The 20683-nt window shown below is 38.3% G+C and overlaps 1 protein-coding gene across 13 annotated transcripts in view; it reads right to left on the bottom strand.

Moving 5' to 3' along the window:
- Window positions 1–1432: 1432 nt before the first annotated feature.
- PTK2 (protein tyrosine kinase 2) overlaps window positions 1433–20683 on the bottom strand; it is a 426082-nt gene continuing 406831 nt past the window's right edge. For all 13 annotated transcript variants that reach the window (XM_056823019.1, XM_056823011.1, XM_056823017.1 and 10 more), the window contains 6 exons: window positions 16616–16678; window positions 12452–12491; window positions 11860–11966; window positions 6556–6711; window positions 5155–5235; window positions 1433–2752 (listed from right to left, as the gene is read on the bottom strand). In XM_056823019.1, the coding sequence (XP_056678997.1) occupies window positions 2540–2752; window positions 5155–5235; window positions 6556–6711; window positions 11860–11966; window positions 12452–12491; window positions 16616–16678 (660 nt within the window). In that variant the 3' untranslated portion in view covers window positions 1433–2539. The remainder of the gene's footprint in view (window positions 2753–5154; window positions 5236–6555; window positions 6712–11859; window positions 11967–12451; window positions 12492–16615; window positions 16679–20683) is intronic.

Below are 20683 nucleotides of genomic sequence, written 5' to 3'. Positions count from 1 at the left end.
GTGGACTTACCCGTCGGCTATGGGGGGTGGGGGGGGGGGAAAGAAAATGATCTATGTCTTTAACAAATAATGCTTGGAAATGATCAAATAAAATATATTAAAAAAAAAAATGAAACCAGGCAGGCCAATCTCTTTTTAATGTTTTCAGGGCACGGAGCATTGGGAAGAAGTTTTAGCACAAAACGTCTCATTAGAGAAAGAAGTTCCTTATTTATAGAATAAAACTTCAGGGAATGAGTGTCTTGGTCAAGAAGTGAAGAGGGCAGGGAGAGGATGTTTTAGGGTGATCATTCCTAGAAGCAGAGCTCTCAGTCGGCAGGGTCTAAGAAGAAAGGATTGGGAAATATTTGGAAGTAAGGGCAAGAATCCAAATTTTATGTTAACAAATCACTAAAGGAACATTCAGGCACAGTGCCATGGTTTGAGTTTTAAACAGGGAGAGAACATAGGAATTTAGCCCATGATCCTTATGAAAAGAGTTAAAGTCAAGGAGAATGATGAAGGGATAAGAATGAAGGTCAGAAACAGAGTCAAAGCGGGCCAAGTGTGGAATTTTTAAATGCAGCAACAAAATATAAGCATTTAATGGCTGTCTGAAGGCATATGAGACTCTCTAGGAGCCAGGGATCCTCATCTTAACGACGAAATGGAGAAGTCAGAAAAGAAACACACATTTTATAGTTGTTTAAAAAGAGAAGCAGTGAACCATAATGTTGGAATCTATTTCCTTTAAGAGGAAACTGCTAACGTGTTCGTTAAAGAGTATGTGTCACTGGAAAGGATTCTGCCGTATTTTTCGTATCTGGATGAAAGCCTTTCCTTTCTCTTAGGAAGAACCCTTTTTATTTAGTCGCTCTCCATCCTGTGGCCATGCTCTTATGGTTCACTTAGATGTAGCAGTCTCTGATTCTAGAATCACAGGAATTAAGTGGAGATCATCTGGTCAAAATCTCTCATTTTACAGGGAAACAGAGGCCCATAGAAAGAAAATAGGTGGTTTGACCAAGATCACCAAGCTAGTAAATAGAAGAACAAGGACTTGAAGGGGATCTTCTTACTCTAAATTCAAGGCTGTCTTCCTAAATGCTGGGCTATTGTGACCTGACCCACCTCCATCCAGTGTTAGCCCTGGTGATTTTAATATTAACAATATCTTCCCCCACCCCACCAAAAAACCCTAGTTCTCATGGAAATATCTTGCTTGACTAGAGCTTTATTCACCCATTGTTAACCAAAGTTTCCTAAAGTTAACTGGAGGACTATTTTTGAATTTGATGACATAGTAAACAAAAATATTTAAAGCAGTTTCCCTTTCCAAGGCAAGATCTTTAAGAATGCCCCGAGGGGAAAACGGAACATGAGCCTTCTTAAAAAATGAAGAAGTATCTGCACTGAGGAGCAGAACCAAAAGAAAAGAAATTACACCATGCACTTCACTGGTAACACCTTTTTAATAGGTCAAAGTAACTGTACAGTTCATTATATTCTTCCTGAGAATAATTTATTTCCCCCAACAAACTAAAGGGAGTGTGTTTTTTCATTATTATTTAACAGAAAGGATGGAATAACTCGAAAACAAAGGAAAACACAACCACTCTATGGGAGTGCTTTCCCCAGAAGGAGGACACACAATGATGGGTTAGTTAACTACAGCGGCTTTTTAAAATATTCAACATGGCTTTAATCTTTCTTTATAAATTATATAAAAATGGGGAACAGGGATGGGTACAGAACCTCTTTTCCAAATGCACTTTAAGTGTGCTCTGGTACAAAGCAGCATTTCTGCTTTCATGGAAAATAACATTGCTACAAAAAACTGGCACATTATTCTGGTGAAAAAAGAGAAGAGTTTTTTCAGTTGTGTTCTATAGCTACTTTCCGACCAAATGCTTCACACATCCACATGAAAGGAAAAGGCAGGAAAGATGGAAAGAACTTTAGTTTGTTCTGAAATGACTGAAGTCTTCAAAATATAGCTTTGATTTTCTTTCTCTGTAAATTGGGATTAACATATTGCAACTTAAAGTATTTCAATTTTAAAAATTCCAGTCTGGATAATATCTGTACTGTAGGCAAAAGAATTCTCAGCCCTTTGGGTTTCCCAGAATTCTCCACTTGACAATACTTTTTCTTTTTTTCTTTTTTCCAATCTACAGCTTGTACAGGCCAAGCTATAAAATTTTAATCCCTCGACCCCTCTGGGCCACACACATCCTCTAGAATGGTATGGAAAATGAAACTGTTCTTTGTGAGTCTTACCAGCTTCTGCTGTATAAACTTCATTCTCAAAAAGTCCCATTTCTGGATCCCAGGACATTTGAACATCATGATCAAAAAGAAAAAGGAAAAAAAAAGAAAAAAGAAAAAAATTCCACGGTTAAACTTGAATTGAGCAACAGTTTTCTACCAGCTGTCATTCTACAAGACGGAGCAGGAGTTGGTGGCAACCCAAGGAACACACAGGATTCATCTTCGCTGCTGGTGGAAGGCTGGACAACATCTTCAAAGAGTGAGACGGAGACGAGGCTCATTAATGCTCTCAGTGCGGCCTGGCCTGGCCCAGCATTTTCAGTCTGGCTTGATCAATGACGTCTAGTAAGTTTTTGGCATCTACGGCCAGCGCGTGGGCGGCAGTGAGCATTTGCTTTTTGTATTCCTGCTGGAGGCTGGTCATGACGTATTGTTGGGCCAGTTTCATCTTGTTGATCAGCTCACCCAAGTCCGAGTTCAGCAGCTTTTGGGCCATCTCAATCTGGGAGGACAAGAAACTCGGGTCAAGATGGCACAGATGGCAAACGGCAATCATTTAGTGATTTCTCTTTGGATGGGCTTAAAATGAACAGGAGCCCCTCTGGGAAGGGACTCCCTGAGCCCTTTTCGCATACTCTTCCCTCCTGCAGGGCCACTTCCCAGCCCTGAGGGTCCTGTGATTTTTCTTTCTTGCCCATCTCAAAAAGCACCTCACCTGCTCCCCAATAAATTGACCACGAGATGCTAATGTTATTACGGGTCTCCCCACCGCAGGCATTCACAAAGCAGCCTGAACGCCCCAGCCTCTTCTCATCGCGCCCACAAGCCCCCCAACTCCTAACCCACACGGCATCTTTCTGTGGGCCTGGCCTCGGCCTCCTCTCCATCTCGCCACGCTGGCCAGGGGAGGACTCTGAGATCTGTGAAGGTCTAAAAAATTGGAACTTTTTCATCAGGGTTCTGAGGACACTGAATCAAGAGAAAAGGGTGCACTGGAGGATCAGCAGATTGAAGGGTTTCAAAGGAGCCCCGCAAAATAGTTCTCCCATTCCTGGGGGAACAGCTCGAGGACCAGAGCAGAAGAGTTTCTAGAGGCTGTGCTCCCCCTTTGTCCCAAGGGCTTGAAAAACTTGAATCCATTTCCCCACAAACTCTCTATGCACTTTTATTCTTTAAACCCTTCTTTACCTTCTGACTTAGAACCAATATTAAGTGTTGGCCCCAACGCAGAAGAGGGGTGAGGGCTAGGCAATAAGGGTAAAGTGACTTGCCCAGGGTCACAGAGCTAAGAAGTGGCTGAGGTCAAATTTGAACCCAGGACCTCCTGTCTCCAGGCCTGACTCTCTATTCATGGTACCACTCCGCCACCCCTCTGTGCACTTTTGTGAAAGAGTTTGGAGACTTTTTTGGGGACAGGTAGAGGGGTGGGAGGGGAGGATGTTTGTATGGAATAGCCTCATAAACATCTAACTCATAATAGTAATTGCAGCCATTGCAGCCATTGCTCATGAAGAGCAGGGCTAGGAAAAACAGCTCCGAGGATGGAGCCCTGTTCAGAGCTAGGGGACAGGCGGACCCAGCGAGGCCACCACGTGCGGGACGGCAGAGCCTGTTCCCACTTCTCCTCCGGGTCCCGCTCTCAGGGCCCACCCAAGAGTCTTCTTCAGAGTTCACGTTAAGGACGGCTCTCGAGACACCACACTAGACTTAGCCTCCCATACACGTTCTCCTGAGTACCTTCTGTGCACAAGGGCAGCTTTAGGAGAATCTTCATGGAACAAAGAGCCGTAGGAAAGGCAAGGGAACGGGGCCCCCTTAGTGAGGACTAGAGCCCGAGCGAGACGCACATCATGTTAGCAGAAAAGAGCATCAGGACTCCCATTCACAGGCCGAGTGACTCCAGGTGAGTCCCTGATGCTCTGATGGCTCCAAATGAGGCTACATGGAGAGCGGAGAGCACGTCCTTTGGAAACACCCAAGGAGTATTTATTAACTAATGTTGGTTATCCATATTTGGGGTGAGATGATGAAGAGTGATGGGAAGGGAACTGATGTTATCAGGGAAGAGACTTCTCCAAGTGAATGATCAGAGGTCTCTTCCAATTCTGGGATTCCTCAATCCCAAGAATTTAGTCCAGCACCTTATTAGGGAGTAGAAGGTGCAAGGCCCTAAGCTTTCCAGGAACTCAAGCCAAACAGGCACACCCATTCTCAAGGGCATTTTGTCCCCCCCCCCCCCCCCCAGTGTTATTTATTGCCCTTAAAGTTTTGAGGGCTTGGCAGCACAGGAATGTGCCTGGCTCACTAGGTAGAGAGAGATTGCTCAATTTAAGCCAGTTCAAATGCAGATGGGAAGGCTGTAAATAGGAAATAGGGAGAAATTTTTGTGCACTGTAATGTTTTTTCTTGTGATTCTCTAACTTATTTCATCAAGACAAAAAGATGTGTGGAAGTCTTTCAAACGATTCCTGTCGTCTCTCCTAGTCTTATATCACTCTTTATCTGAGAATGCTAGTATTTTATTAGGTTCAAGTAACTAACAGCAAAATCAGAACAGGCAAAGAAAATAAAAATAAAAAGAGCGCCTCCTTTACATGGCACTTAGAGGTCTGCAAAGTGCTTTAACTATAGTATTTCTTTCATTTTCACAATTGTCAGTGCTACAGCTAATACCAACCCCATTTTACAGAAGGAGATAATGAGGTACAGAGGGATCAACAGACTTGCCCAGTATCACATGGCTAGGAAGTGTCAGGGGGAAAGATCTAAATTCAGGTGCTTTCCCCCCCTCCAAAACTCTCTCTGCCATGCCTTTCAGTTTGTGGAGAAGCTAACCAGGGATGGCTCCTTTCAATGTAAGGTCAGGATCCTGAGAAGTGACCGGCACGTTAGACTTTGCCTTACCTCTCTGTGAGTGCTTGCTGGGAGCACAGGAATGGTTTCATCCACTGTTGCTAGCAATGTTCTTAGGGCCAAACCAACTTCCTAATAGACAATAATCACAAGAAGCAGCGAAATTAAAGCATCAACAGGAACAGGACAATAACTCAATGATCTGTTTCTTGTTTTTCTTTTTTTAATTGCCTGCATTTCACTCCACTTTAGGAGCTTCCTTCTCTTCACTACCATCCTGTTGGTTATGGGAGATAAAGGCTAGAGGTCATTTACAGATAAGAAAACAGAAACCTAGAGAAACTGAATTCAGTAGCTCTTGTCACTTTACTCATTTATGACACAAGCAGGGCTGAAACCCAACCAAGTCTTCTGACCCTACACCTAGTGCTTTTAAATCAAGCAGAAATATACCCACCCTAATTAGTGCTAATACTTCCTAACAACTCAAAATACCATCTTCATACCTAATCTTATTTAAAAAGCAGTTCATTTTTAAGTTAGAAATATTCAAATAAAACAAAAATTCTTACATATAATCAGTTTTAATTATTCATAATCTTAGATAATAAATCCTTTAGAATTGCATTTAACAGAACAATAATAACATCCTGTTTTGTTCCTCGCTTATTATTTTCTGAGGCATTTTAATTTTCATCCTTTCTTATGGCCTAAAAACAAACTTATTAAAATTGGTTGGAAAGTGTTATTATTCCCATTGAACAGATAAAGCAAGTGACAATCAACAATACAAGACAGTGTAAAGAAAGGGCAAAAGAACCAAATTAACTAAGTCCTTAAACTGCAGTAATGTTTCTTTAAAATGTATTTGTTAAGCTAGGAAAGAAAATTATCTAAATGATGAAGTCCTGTAGAAAAGTGGAAAGGATGCCATAAAAAACCATGACTAATAATTGTGTCTACCATGCATCTTTCCATTTTTTACACAATACTAGTTTTTCTATTGATCTGAAAGTAGAACTGCCATAGTGCAGCTTGAACCTTTTCTAGAAAAAAGTCCCCAAACCATCTACCAAGAAACATATCAGCACAGTGCTTTTTGTTGATTATCAGAATGTGTTACAAACATATGTATAACATTGATCGATATTATGTAATTAGAATTGACTCCCTAGGACTTCAATTCCCAGCATCCTACTTTTCTTCTCACGTTAAGTGCTGATGTAGGGAGAATTCTGTGTAGCCCTACCTCTCTCTTCCCCTGATCGTGTAGGTGGTGTGAGGTGAATGGCAGAAGAATTTACTCACATGGTCTTATTTTTGTTAGATAATTAGGTTTTTATTCCTTCTACTTCAAGTGATTATTAATAAACTTTGTAAAATTAATACTTGGAATTATTGGACATTAATTTAAATTTTATAATATGTAAATAATGTGGGTTTTTTTTTTACCTTTACCATAGGAACATATTCCTCTGGAGGCGCGGGCTGGATTTTGCTGGACATTTCTATTACAGCTTTCACCAGGCCAGTTACATTCTCATAGACTTTGTCATTGGAGCGGTCCAGATTGGCAGTAGGAGGGGGGCTGATTTCCTGGGGCTGCAGCTGAGGAGGAAAGGCAGTGATTTCTTGTTTCTCCAGCAGAGGGGGTCACATCACTTTTATTAAATCAAGATAGACTTTCAACAGAGCTCAAAGCAGACAAGAACATGAGCACATTTGGTTTAATGCACTGGGCATTTGGTTTGAAGATGACACTGAAAGCAACTGATCTAGACCATACACAATGGAGTTTGCATTTTCTGACTTTGAGCTCAGTTAATGAAAGAAATGACAATCACATAAGCTGTAAAAAACTCAAGGGTCATTCAAAGAGGTGATCTAGGATGCCCAACAAAACAATTGATTTGAAGAGATTTGGCACATTTTATTTCTCTCTCAGGAGACATCAGATTACAGATAGGTTCGATTTAGTGGGCTGACTTTCTACTCCCAGAATCTTTCTGGGTCTGCTTAAGTGGTAGAGTCACAAATTGAGCTCTACTGCCCCCCTGGTCTGTAGCTAAATGTAAGGAATTTGATGCAGGGGGAATGACATATTCAAAGGTGATTTGAAGAAGTTTTCTTTAAGAGAGGATTATTTATTTCAGAGAATGACAGAATGTTAGAGCTGGAAGCAGAAACCATCTAGTTTAATCTCCTTATTATATATAAGGAAAAAAGCTGTGAGAACATAAGCAACATGTCCAAAGTCAAATACATCCAGGACCTGAACTTGGGTTTCTTGACTTCAAGACTAATGTTCTGTCTCCAGAGAGCTTTGAAAGTTATCCAGTTTATTAAAAATAACAGTATGCTAAAAATGACTAAAGGGAGAGAACATAAAGTTTGGAGTTATACCACCCAGGCTGGAATCCCAGCTCTGCTATTTTCCACTGTGTCATTTTGGGCAGATCCTTTCCCTTCTCTGAGCCTCAGTTTATTCATTTGTAAAATGGGGGAAGGAGTAGAGGAGACTTTAGAAGTAAACTAGTTCAACCCTATCATTATATAGATGAGGAAACTAAGGCCCTGGGAGGTGGAGGACTTTTCTATATTCATAGACCCGTGGAGTTGGAATTCAAACTCAGGTTCCCTAACTCCTGCATGATCATGCAGGGTTCCTTCAATCTTGAAATGCAGTGTAATGATCTCATATACGAGCACTGCAAAATTGACAAAGTGAATGCACCATGTCCCCTTCTGTAAATCTCCAAAAGTAACTAATTCCATTTGATAAGGTATTTAATCTACCACAAATAGGATGATATGTTTTTAAATGCCACCACCCAAGAACCACATGTACATATAAATTTATTCATGAAACTGTTTCCAATCGTACCCCTGTGAATGAATGTCTTTGATTATTTGGATGTGTTATGCCAATAGAGCATAAATTTTGTTCTTGGCTGTAGGCAGTGTTGCTATGAAATATAAGAGGACAAGAGGGGTTCAGTTATTGCAAAAATGCCTGGATTTCATTTCTGGGAAAATGCAAACATTGATTTTGGCTATGCTGTAAGTGAAAGGCTGTGAATTTAGAGTGTGTTTCCATGATCAAGGAAAAGAAATGTAATACTTGTTTCTTCCTTATAATGGGTTACAGAATTGCATGCAAAGAGAACATGGATATGACAGAAGAGAAGAGCAGACATACAGATACATAATGTGCTTACCCTCCATGGCTATTGTTGAACGGAAGGTGAGGAAAAGTTAAAGGAGTTTACAGACGAAGGGGAAAAAAGAAAAAAAATATTAATAAATGTAGCAGAAAACAACCCCACAACAAAACATGTGCAGGACAAAAAAGGAGCTAGTTCAAAGAGCCTGCAACATAGATGCATTTCATGATTCTCCTGTATATTAGATGCTGTTCTGTTGGTTATGGAAGCATGGTGCCTGTGAAATCTGTTCCAGTATATCAGCAGATTAAGTCAAAGAGGTTTGCCATGCATCCCATGCTTACTTGGTATAAAGTAAACAGCGAAAAAAACATGCAAAGCTGGAGAGCAACAAATCAATCTGGCAAAAAGAAAAGGTCAACAGAGTTAGGCATCTTTTCAAAGTAGGAAGTATTGTACAACTTGATACTGATGAAACCAACTGAATGCCTAAACATTCAGAAAAAAAACTTGGTAACCCTTGTAGGAGCTTACAAAACCCCATTTAAAACTGGATTTATTTACTCAATCATTCATTAATTCGATTGACCAACATTAAGCCTTGATGATGGGTAATGCCTATTTGTTAAACACTGATGGAGATGGACTGATAAGAGATGGTTCCTGGTTTCATAAATGCAACTGGCTATATTCCTAGAGTCAAGTCTCCTGATGAGGATATTTAACTTCTTTCAGAGTGATTTCAACGATTGGGTTCTATAACCTTAAAAAGGAAGTTGCCATTACTCCTCGCAACAGAATTTATTTTTTCATTTGTTATTTCTACAATGAAATACAACGACTATGCTGCTGTAACGAAATAGACCAGAGTAAATTAATGTAGAAAGAATTCTCCCTTCTGCAGGTTATTTTGCAAAGTGAAATTTCTGGTGCATGAATCTCAGAGATTCCTAACTTAAAAGAGTTAAAAATTTCTTCCACACAAAGAGAGAGGAACAAATTTCTACTAGTCCAATTTCTAAGTGTTGCTTCCATCTAGCTATTACAAACTGTGCACTGTGGACCACAGAATGGGCTTTTTGTTTTTAGTTGGTAGTAATGTTTGCCCAAGTAAAGTGGCATTAATGTCCAGTGTAATTTGTATAGCTTTCTGATGAGGGTGCAAGTTTCTACAGAAAAACAGATCATTTCTGGGAAGGACTAGTCAAATGTACAAGAATGTATGTACATATTGAGAGAGGGAAGGTGGTATTTGTTTGCATGAAGCCTGAAGTTTTTATTCCTTTGGGGTCTGATCAGTAGTTGGCCACTATGTGATGAGACTTCTCCATGGTGACCCATGACTAGCAGGACAGTCCTTGAAGGACTGCAAGGGGAGGGGTATGCATTTGTATGAAATCTAAAGATAATTCCTGACATTAAATTCTACTTCACCAGTGATGGGGAAATTCTGGAAATCAAAGTCGTAGGCTGTAACGTATGTTCTTATTGGATTCTGTACTTTCTGAGGGTCGGCAACTTGGAAAATTCCTGGTTGCATTTTACTATGAACTACTACACTGCACACACATAGCTATCTTTACTTGTACTGATGTGAGATACAAATCATTTCAAAATCAAAGAATCAAGTCCTCAAAGAAGAAACCAGAAAGATTTGGGGCTCATAACTATTTGAGTGAATGTACCATTTCCAAATTTCTGAGCTAAGTAGCTACTTATGAAAATTTCACTTTCTTTTTCAGGTCAGTATCTGAATTTGGACTAACACAAAATGGGGTCTAAGAGACAAATGATCATTTATGCTTGTGAAAATGATTCATTACTCAAAAATTCATACCACCTATGTTTTAAACAATCATCTTATTTTCTTAATAAGGTTTATTGTTAACTTAGAAAATTATGCATCAGGACCTCTTCTGGTATCTCATCATGGAACAGAAGAGACACTGGGCTCTCAAGCGCTATTGCTGGTAGAATAAAAAAGCATGTCTTACCAAATGAAAAATCCTTGAGCACTGGTGGATTAGTGTATCTGTCTTCTGAGAACTAGTATAGTTAATTTTGGGGCCTAACCCAATTACTTATGAAATGTATAGGAACCAATGTCAGAGGAAAAAGCACTTAATTAAACAGATTTCAAAGTAATCATGTAACAGTTAAATAACCTTTTTCATGGATCTTATTTGTATTATGACTTGTGAAAACACAGAATCCTAGTTGCAGATTTATTACTAAAGTTATTTTTCCCTTTAAGTAAGAGTTCACTGAATTGGATCATTATGGCTTGTTACAATAACCATCAAAAATATCTCATTGCTTTTGCTTTTTTGATGACCTTTTATTAAAAGAATTATACTTGCATGGATGACAGACTGCCACTTCAGAGCTTTGGTTAAAGATACAAAAGTCCAAGACTGTCTTTGCTAACTAATGACACCAGAAACTCAATTTTAAGCTATAAAAACCCCAAAGAACTCTGAATATCCAGCTTAAAATAAATGTCTGTATGTATCACTTCCAAATAAAAGATGTGTTAGGAATTTTTATTTGTTTACATGCTGAATACCTGAAGAACTGACATGGTTAATATATATATTTCTTTATTTTAACAAGTGGTACTTTGACTTTAAATAGAAAAATAATTTGAGTTTCTTGGATTCATGGAGTCAGTAAGCCTAGAGAATGTCTCAGGCATTTCAGTTTGTTCTTTAAGACTAGAAGAAGCTAAGTTGGCTCTGCATTTTAATGAATAAACAAACTGACTCACTGGGAAAGGAGAGAGATGCTCTCAGAGAAACTACAATATACCAATCACATTAAACCATAAAACATATAATATTTTAAAATGTTTATCCTCCATTGGACAAATGCTTAATTAAAATGTTGTCAGAGTTGGAGTCAATGAGCTGCTTATCTCACAAAACTATAATCATTACTCCCCCCCGCCCCCCTCTTTCAGCACTGACTTAAGGAATGAATGTCTCAGATACAACCCTGGCTTTTATATGCCTATGACTGGCATTTAAGGCCCTTCATGATAAGCTACTATTTTACCTTTTTAACCTTCTCTTCTATGGATATTAACTCCCCATGTTCTAGCCAATCTGAACCATGTTCTGCTCACCAAATGCATTTTGTTGCATTTTTAAATATTTCCCTCTTTGCTAATGCTGCTTCTTAGGCCTGGCATATCCTTCTGACCCATATTCCCATTCTTCTTCCTTGCCTATGGAATTCCTATCTACTGAAAGCCAATTAAAATGCTACTTCCTTCTAGAAATTTTATTGGATCTATTTTCTTCCTCCTACTAGAAGTAATGAGCTTCCCATTCACATCTGACATGGTGCTGTATTTTGGAAATCTCTACTACACTTATCCTATAATATTGTGTCTAGCTTGATGTCTTCTCTCCCCATTGTACTATGAGCTTAAGAATGGCCTGTCTCTCAGCTGAACTCGATACCTTTGTGTGCTCTGCACACAGAGAACACTTGAGAAATGTTTGATGGCTGTATCATAAATGTGATATGGACCAGAAACTCCATTCTGTAGTGTGGACTGGATATATCATAAAGGTCTGGAGAGACCTACCTTCACTCCCTCATTATAGCTATCCACGGGGCTGCTGAGGCTGGCGAGGCTTCCCAGATGGCTGGGTGCTCCTGGGCGAGGGGGTTTCTTTGGTGGAGCGGCATGATCTAGTTAGATGAAATGATTTATGATTATATATATCTATAAATCCCATAAGATGAGAAAACAAAGATGTTTGTGATATATGCCAGTGGTGGAAGTACCCATATTGAGGAGATCATGCATCCACAGCAGTACATCTGAATAAAAGCCAGCGCTAGCCACACACTGGAATGTATTACAATCTGAAACTGATCTTGGGGATGACATTCTGTTGAGGTGTTTGTTCTCTATGTGCAGCACCGACACTGATTACATTTTTTGATTAAGATTTTTTAAGGTTCTTATGAGTACTAGTGAGGAGGGGAATCTTATGAACTATTAGATCTGCTAAGGGACTTGTGGAAAGGGGAGGAAAGCAGAGCTAGGGCATTTAAAACCTTGACATCAGTCTATCAGATAATACCCTGCCCATTTTCTAGAAACCTTGTATGGAAGGTTAATTACATTTCCCAAGCTTATAAAAAATATATGAAAATATATCTGACCTTACCTGGCTTACCCACAGGCTGATATATGTGCTGGTTACCAGTCTGTGGAAAAGAAAAGGTTCAGTGCACATTTTGTTTACAATGTATAAATCCACTAAAAAGTCACAAAAAGGGCCAGCAAGGTTGCACAGTGGATAGAGCTGGGCCTAGAAGTGGGGGTTCTGAGTTTAAATCTGTCCTCAGACACTTCTCAGCTGTGTGACCCTGAACAGGTCACTTAACCCTAACTGCCTACCCCTTACCACTCTTCTGCCATGAAACCAAGATTTAGTATTCATTCTAAGATAAGGGTAAGGGTTTAAAAAACGTCACAAAAAGCCTAGAGTTTGGAAGTGGGGAACTGATCTGGAGATCAAAGATTCGGAGCTGAAAGATGTCGGAGTCCAACTCTCTCTTGGTGAGAGGAAGAAACTGAAGTCTAGAGAGATTAAATGACTTACCCAGAGTCATGCCACTACTCTGTAGCAATATCTGAACCCATATTTTCCTGACTTTGGTACGGTTACAGTATGTGGACATTTTATGGAGAAGCATCCCAGGTGTACCTCCTTAAGGGTGGCAGGGGTGCCTGCCTATGCCAGTGCCTTGCTTCCAATCTAGTGACTGGCTAACTAGCACTTGGGAGAATGGACCCACTGGAAAAGTCACTTGTTTCTGTGTCTATGAAAGTAATGTGAGAGACCATTTTTTTTTCTCTCTTCAGGACTATTTCTTCTGTTTTCTTTGAGCTTTTCTTTAGGAATACCACAAGGTGAAGGGGAGAAGGGATTTTCATCCCTTTTCTTCCCTCCCCTCACCAGTCTGTCATGTCTGAGAGTTGCATGTGCTGGCTCATAGCCCCTGAGTAAAGATCAGAGACTAGTATTCCAGAGAACAAGAGTTACTACTCAAAAAAGCCCCTGCCTATAATTTCAACAGGTTGAATGGAAAATTCAACAAAATGATCCAGAACTTTCCTAATTAACTCTCTTATATCCTTTAAAAAATTATGGGGGGGGGGAGAGGAGCTGGGTAGCTCAGTGGATTGAGAACCAGGCCTAAAGGCGGGAGGTCCTAGGTTCAAATCCTAGCTGTGTGACCCTGGTCAATCACTTAACCCCCATTGCCTAGCCCTTACCACTCTTCTGCCTTTCCAAGACAGAAGGTAAGGGTTAAAAAAAATTATCCTAATTTGCTTCCCAAACATTAAGTGTACAGGTTCTTTATTCATCATTAAATCAAATTATGGCATTTACTTGTACTGAGGTCTAGTAGACTCAGTTCTCGATTATGTGGCAGGCACAAGAAAATCAATGTCCAAACAACCCAGGACCTTCATTCTGGGGTAGAGCTGTCCTACTTAAATGTGCCCCTCTGGAGGAAGCACTGACACCCTAGGGTTGTTATGAGGATCAAATGAAATAATATTTGTAAATTACTTAGCACAATGTCTAGCACAGAATCGGTACCCAGCCATACTCTTTTTTTGGCCTCCTTTCCAACTGCTAATATGCTTATTTGTGAGCTTTACAACTTTTTGTGCTATAGGAAAAATTGTCTTCCTAAAAATATAAGGAAGTCTTATATGTACATAGAGGCAAGAGCTGAATCAATTAATTCTTCGGAAAACAAAATTTAATTCAAGACAGTTACTATGTATCACCGATTCCTCAAAGCTTTAAGAATAGCAATTCTGCATAATGAGGTTCCTGATAGCAAACTAATTCATAAAGATCTAATGCCTTTATAATTTCTTCACTGGTATAGGACTGATTATTAAGACATTTTGAAATACATTGGACACCTACTTTAGCCTCCCATATGAAGAATAAAAACAAAACCAAAATTTTATGAAAGAAACTTAAAAATTCTGAGTCAGCATTTCACAGGTGAGTTATTATTTAAAATTAGTTAAAGACAATGGCTCTTCTGTCCTTTCAGGTAAAACATCTGTAAAAGAGCTCTTAAGTGATATTCCTAAAAAATTTCATATCGTCTTTTCTCATCTTCAGTACCTTTACTGTGTTTCTTATTAAATAGACAAATAAGTGGATTTAAATCAGCCCCTTTGAACCTAAAACCTTTTTTATGTTGTAAATATAGAATTGTCGTTTAGTTGTTTTTCTGTCAAGCCCAACTCTTTATGATCCATTTGGAGGTTTCTTGACAAGGATACTGGAGTGTTTTGCCATTTTCTTCTCCAGCTCATTTTACAGATGAGTCAAACACTTAAGTGCCTTGTCCAGGGTCACACAGCTTGTAAGTGTCTGAGGCTACATTTGAACACAGGAAGATGAGTCTTCCTGTCTCAAGGCAGAGGGCTCTATCCATTGTGCCACTTGGACAATTCAGTTGACATCTTTTAAAATCCATATTATTTTCTTTATGCACACACAACAGTGTAATTACTTGCTTTAATCAACTGTTAGTAGCTTGTAGATTGTGCCAGTTGGATTTGGAATCTGAGGATCTATGTTGGCCAATGAAGCAGTCAGTCAGCATTTTATTTTGGAAGTATATTCATGGAAACACAAAGTAAGAAGGGAATCTTAGAGAGAATCCAGTCATTCTTACTGAAAATATGAATCTGGTTTACAATAAACCTTACAAGGGATTATTCAGTCTTTACTTTTACTGATTGACCAGGAACTCACTAATCTAATTTCTGGGCATCTCTCATTTGTTAATGAAACAAACCTGCCTTTCTAAACTTTCTCTTATTTGTCCTTTCTGTTCTCTGTGGCCAAAATAAATCCCTTCCCTTTTCCACATGAGTATACTTCATATAATGGAAATTATCAATTCTGTTTTCTCTACAAGTGAGCTACATTAGCCTGTTTACTATGCCCTGAATATGACACTTGACACTTCCAACTCCAAGTCTTTTCACTGGCCGTCCTTCATTAATGGAATGCTCTCTTTTTTCTCTATTGCCTCTTGGCTTCCCTGACTTTCATGAAGAGTTAGATGAAATGCCACATTCTGCAATAGGCCTCTCATGGTTCTCTCAACAGCTACTGCCTTTTTACTTCCCATTTACATTTACTGTCTGTATGTCTATATGCTGTTATTCGTATGTTGTGTCCTTCATTACAATGGGAGGTCCTTGAGGGCAGTTATTATGTTTGGGCTTTCTTTATATTCCCAGAATTTAGCACGAGGTAAGCATTTAATAAATGCTTGTTCGGACTGATCTCAAATCAGTGGAATATAAAGAGACTAAGATGGGGAGAAGATATACTGAGGGAAAGTGAAGTCACAGGACAAATACATAAGAAACATCACAATATCCTATTAAAATGCTCAGTGGCAAATAACATTACTTTATGGCAATCTGCTTTTGTTTGTTGTGCTGTAATTACAATAGAGCAGTTTTTAAAAAGCTGCAGGTTGGATTAAAGTTGCTCAGTAATAATGGTTAAAAGTAATTCAATAAAAATGTATATATATATATATATGTATATATATGCATATAAATATGTTTGTCCAAGTACATTGATTTATTTTGACTCCAATATCTTCTTTGGGACTCTGAGTAGAGCACAGATCTCTAAAGCAATTACTGGACCAGAGCAAGGCAAATTTGCTTTCTTATTAGAAAGGATGCATGTGTACAGTTGACTATGCATCTGTTTATGGAAATGAACAATCTTTCATTACTAGAAAAATCAGTATTTCTACCAGATGAGAAGCATATTTGAAATTACCTCAAAACTTTTCCCATAAGGAGAATTTTAGTTATATTTGAGGAATTCCAAGAAGGAAAAATACAATGTGAATAAATTTTATTTTTGATGCTGTTTCTACATAAAATCAAAATGCTAGAAGCTCTTATGATTTCACAGAAACCGGAAATTTGAGTAAATGCAATACAACTTTCTACACAAAATTAGGAATTACATGCAGAGTGCATATTTTGTTAAGGCACAAAGAAATCAGCTTGTTGTTTCTGTTAAAAGGCTCTCATGTTAATATACTGCCAACTACATTTCTTTAGTTTTGTATGAAAATTCTAGGTTCAATTATTTTGTCCACAGAAGAAACTTGCATTCCAAAACATGTATGTTTGTGGCCTCATATTACAAATCCTGACAATGTTGGAAACTTTATGTGGCAAACTTTGATCCACGTTTATAAAAACTAGAAATTTAAAAAATAAGTCAAAGGCTCTCCTTGTATTTGCTTACCGGACCCTGAAGACTTCCATCTTCTCTGTCAATGCTGCCTCGAGAGAGCCTCACATCAGGTTTCTAAAGGAAGAGAAACCCCCAACAGTTTCACTTTCTGTTTTACAAACCATTATGCAAAATTGAAATAAATACCTGTGTATTAAATGCTCCTTGAGTCAGGAAAATAAACTTGTGAACCAAATTCGCTAAACTTGCCCAGTTTCAGAAATATACTCAAAATGCAGCAATATAAACATTGCAAAGTGCCCTTATCACTGCCTGCTCAGGCATGCTGACAAAAATGCTGACTATATCATTGTCCCAACACAACATCATGGGGAAACTGTCATTTTATTTCACTTAGTGGCAGTCAAGCACTTTCACAAGGGATGTGTTTTCTCTTTAACAAGAGAAAAAAATTTCAGTTTAAGATTAGATATATGGCACATTCATTGCTGTTCCTATCTAGGAGTAAGCTTAAGTGAACTTGTTTTGGTAAAATGGCAAATGGGGCCAATTTCATTGAAAATTACACCCAGAATCCAGAAAGCTCATAAAAAAGCTGGAATTAATCTTGCTCTAGGTTCTTCAAATAAACAAGCTTTACATTAGCAGAGTGAACAAGTTAGTTTACATAACATTTTAGGGAAGGAGGAAGCACAAGGCTGACTAAAAACACAAAAACATATAATTAAAGAAAAGCTATAACAAAACCATTTCTGGGAAAATGGGATCTAGGCTTGGAGCACACACAAGAAAAGCACAGGTGTTCAGAGTTGGAAGAGACCTTAAGAACCATCTATTTCAATCTCTACCCAAAGAAAGATCTCCACTATAGTATATTTGACCAACAATCACATGGTCTCTGTGGGAAGACTCATAATGGGGCAAACTGACTTAGCCAGTTAGTAAGCATTTATTAATGCCTTATATCTGCCAGGCACTGTACTAAGCCCTGGAGATACAAAGAGAGGCCTGCTTTCAAGGAGCTCACTATCTACATGAAAACAAACATGTAAAAACAAGACACAGACAGGATAAACAACTGAAAGTATCAATAGAGGGAAGGCATCACTAAGGGACATAAGAAAAGATTTTAAGAGATGGAATTTTGCCTGGGACTTGAAAGAAGCCTGTAAAGCTAGAGGTGGAGATGAAGAGAACATTGCAAATCTAGGGGACAATCAGAGAAAATGCCAAGAATCAAGAGATGGAGTGTCTTGTCTGTGGAACAGCCAGCAGGCTAGTAGTACATCACTGAATGGAAAAACACACTAGATGGTAGTTGGGTTTATGAAGCCTAGAAAGGCAGGGGAACTAAATTATGAAGGGCTTTGAACACAAAATAGAGTATGATCTAGTTCAGCGGTTCTCAATCTTTCAATTTGTAGCAATGAGAATACATAATGCACATCAGGTATTTACATTCCGAATCATAATTGTAGCAAAATTACAATTTTGAAGTGGCCACCAAAATAAGTTTTTGGTTTGGGGTCACTGCAACATGAGGAACTGTATTGCAGGGTCATGGCATTAGAAAGGTTGAGAACTAGTTCATCTTAAAGGTGATAGGAAGTCACAGGAATTTAGTGAGTGTGGGGATGACACAATGACATCCTGGGGCAATCTATATCACTTCTGAATTGCTTGAATCAATCTTAGTTCTGTTCTCTGAGGCTAAGCAGAAAAGTAAATTCAATTCAATTTCCAAATGACCACCCTTCAAGTATTTAAAAAGAGCTATCCAGTCTTCCCTGAGTGTTTTGATCTCCAGGTTAACCAGGTATAGCCTAGTTATTCAACTAGTTCTCTTTGTGCCATCTCAGAATTCCCCTCCATTCTAGTTGCAATCCTTTGTACTAACTAATCAATGTCCTTCCTAACTGTGGCACATAGAACCCAAATCAATGTTTTGGATGGAATATAACTAGGGCAGTTTTACCTTCCTCCTGGAGACTATACTTCTTAATGTGGCCTAATATCACGAGAGGATTTTAGTTCTGGAAGGTATCAAAGACGCGTCTTTTTATTTGTGTGTTAGAGGCTTCTAATTTTGGTGTTTAAAAAAAAATTGACATTTTGACCAGAGTTAGTGTAATTTTGAATACTGATTTCCTTGATCAAATTTATTTTGTTTCTTTTTTTAGTGTATTATCTTTAATGGTTATGATTATGAATATTAAATTGATAAGCAGGAGTCAGAAGACCTAGCTTTGATCTGGCTCTTTCATTTGCTACCTTCTTTGGGTTTTAATTTGTTCAACAATAAAACTGGAATGCCAATCCTTCTAATGCTTACCTCAGAGGGCAGCTGTGTACATGAAGTGAAATAATCTGATACAAATGAAATATAATAGTTTAAAGTAACCTATAACTGTAATGTACTAAATAATTGACATACTAATTTGACTTAAATTTCGATCACTAAAAAAGTGAATCACTCAAACAACTGAATGGACATGGTAGGTGTATAAAGGAAAATGGAGACTCAAGGATGACAAACTGTGAACTTGGTGACTAGAATGATAATTTTATCCTTCAAAAGGTGGAAGACCAAGAAGGGGAAATCATATTCAGGATCTGATTCTGCCAAACAAGGAAGATGAGATTTCAAAGGGTTCTGAGGAAGGATAGGTATGATCTTATGGACTAAAATTCCAAAGGAAAATTTATCCTAAGAGGGATGGAAGCTCTCAACAATGAGGTTCTAAAGATAAAGAATAAATTCTGATAAGGAGCAAAACCAGAAATGATCTGAAAAGAATGACGCGGATACACTGAGAACTCGCTAATCAATTAAGATAAGAAAAAAAATGGTATGTACAGAAGACAGAAACCAGGATTTGTAAAAGAAGATGGATATACAAGTGTTGCATGATTCTACGAAATTGTATGAGGAGTGCTAAAGCTCAGAATCAACTGAGGCTGGTGAGGAAAGCTAAAAACTAAAAAAGTTATATTGAAGAAACATGTTTAATGGAATGATGATAATGCATAATTGAGACAAGGCAGAACTAGTCAAATTCAACTTTACATTTGTTTTTTTTTCCTGCAGAGAGTAACCTTTGTATTGGAATGGTCAGAACAAAAATGGCTAATAGGGAGGTGATAGTCAAGAGAAATATAGACAGTAAGAAAGGGCTGATGCCCTGATCCAGAAGGCTGATAATTGATCTAGTGGATTAGAACAATGGGCTTGAAGTAAGGTAGACCCAAGTTTGAATCCTGCCTCAGATTCTTATTAGTTGTTTAAGTCTGGGCAAGTGACTTAACTTTCTCAGCTTTTTTCTTCATTTGTAAAATGAAGCTTATAATAACACTAACCTAATGAGGTTATGAGAACCTTATAGCACTATATAAATGCAAGCTATTATTACTGATATATTCATATCGCCTGGCCCATGCAAACTGTATTTTACTTTCTTGAGAGAAATGGCAGATATGATTTCAACTTGAGCCACTTCTAGTGTTCTTTAAACATTTACTGAGAGTGGAAAAGGTGTTATTCACAATGGTGAAAGGCAAATGTGATCTAGATTTTCAAGAAGTGAAAAGAACAGAGTTTATAAACTATAATCCATTGAAATTGTTACCCTAATTGAAAATGTTACCCTAAAAAAGAACTACATTTCCAGGGAGGCCATTGATTTCCTGTCATTACATACTTCCTGTAGACAGGGAATAAATATTCAGTGGGCAGTCCTGCTCCTCCTCTTTGGCTTTTAGCCAGCGTGGTGATGGTGGTGAATAGGTATTTTGAAAATGGCTAATCAGTCATGGGCATGTGGCCTTTATTTTGTATCCTCTTTATTTCTTGATTTCTAATGATCATTAATAAATCTCCTAAGATATAATATTTTTATTATTAAGATTAAATTTAAAACTTTACACCAGTGAAATGGATTTCAATTCATGGGAAAAACTTTAGAGCATATTATAAAATTATGATGAGCAACTTTCTTGAAAATGAGTGGTGGTCCCTGTAAATGCCAAAACTGTAAGGATAATTTTAGTGTTTTGACTTAAAACCTAAGTAAGTGGTCGCCATGGGAAATTCCCAAATATGAAAATACCCAAGTCAGCTGG

Source organism: Monodelphis domestica, chromosome 3 (genome assembly GCF_027887165.1).
Source record: "Monodelphis domestica isolate mMonDom1 chromosome 3, mMonDom1.pri, whole genome shotgun sequence".
NCBI classification, from domain to species: domain Eukaryota; kingdom Metazoa; phylum Chordata; class Mammalia; order Didelphimorphia; family Didelphidae; genus Monodelphis; species Monodelphis domestica.
This window is presented reverse-complemented; position numbering and strand designations above follow the sequence as displayed.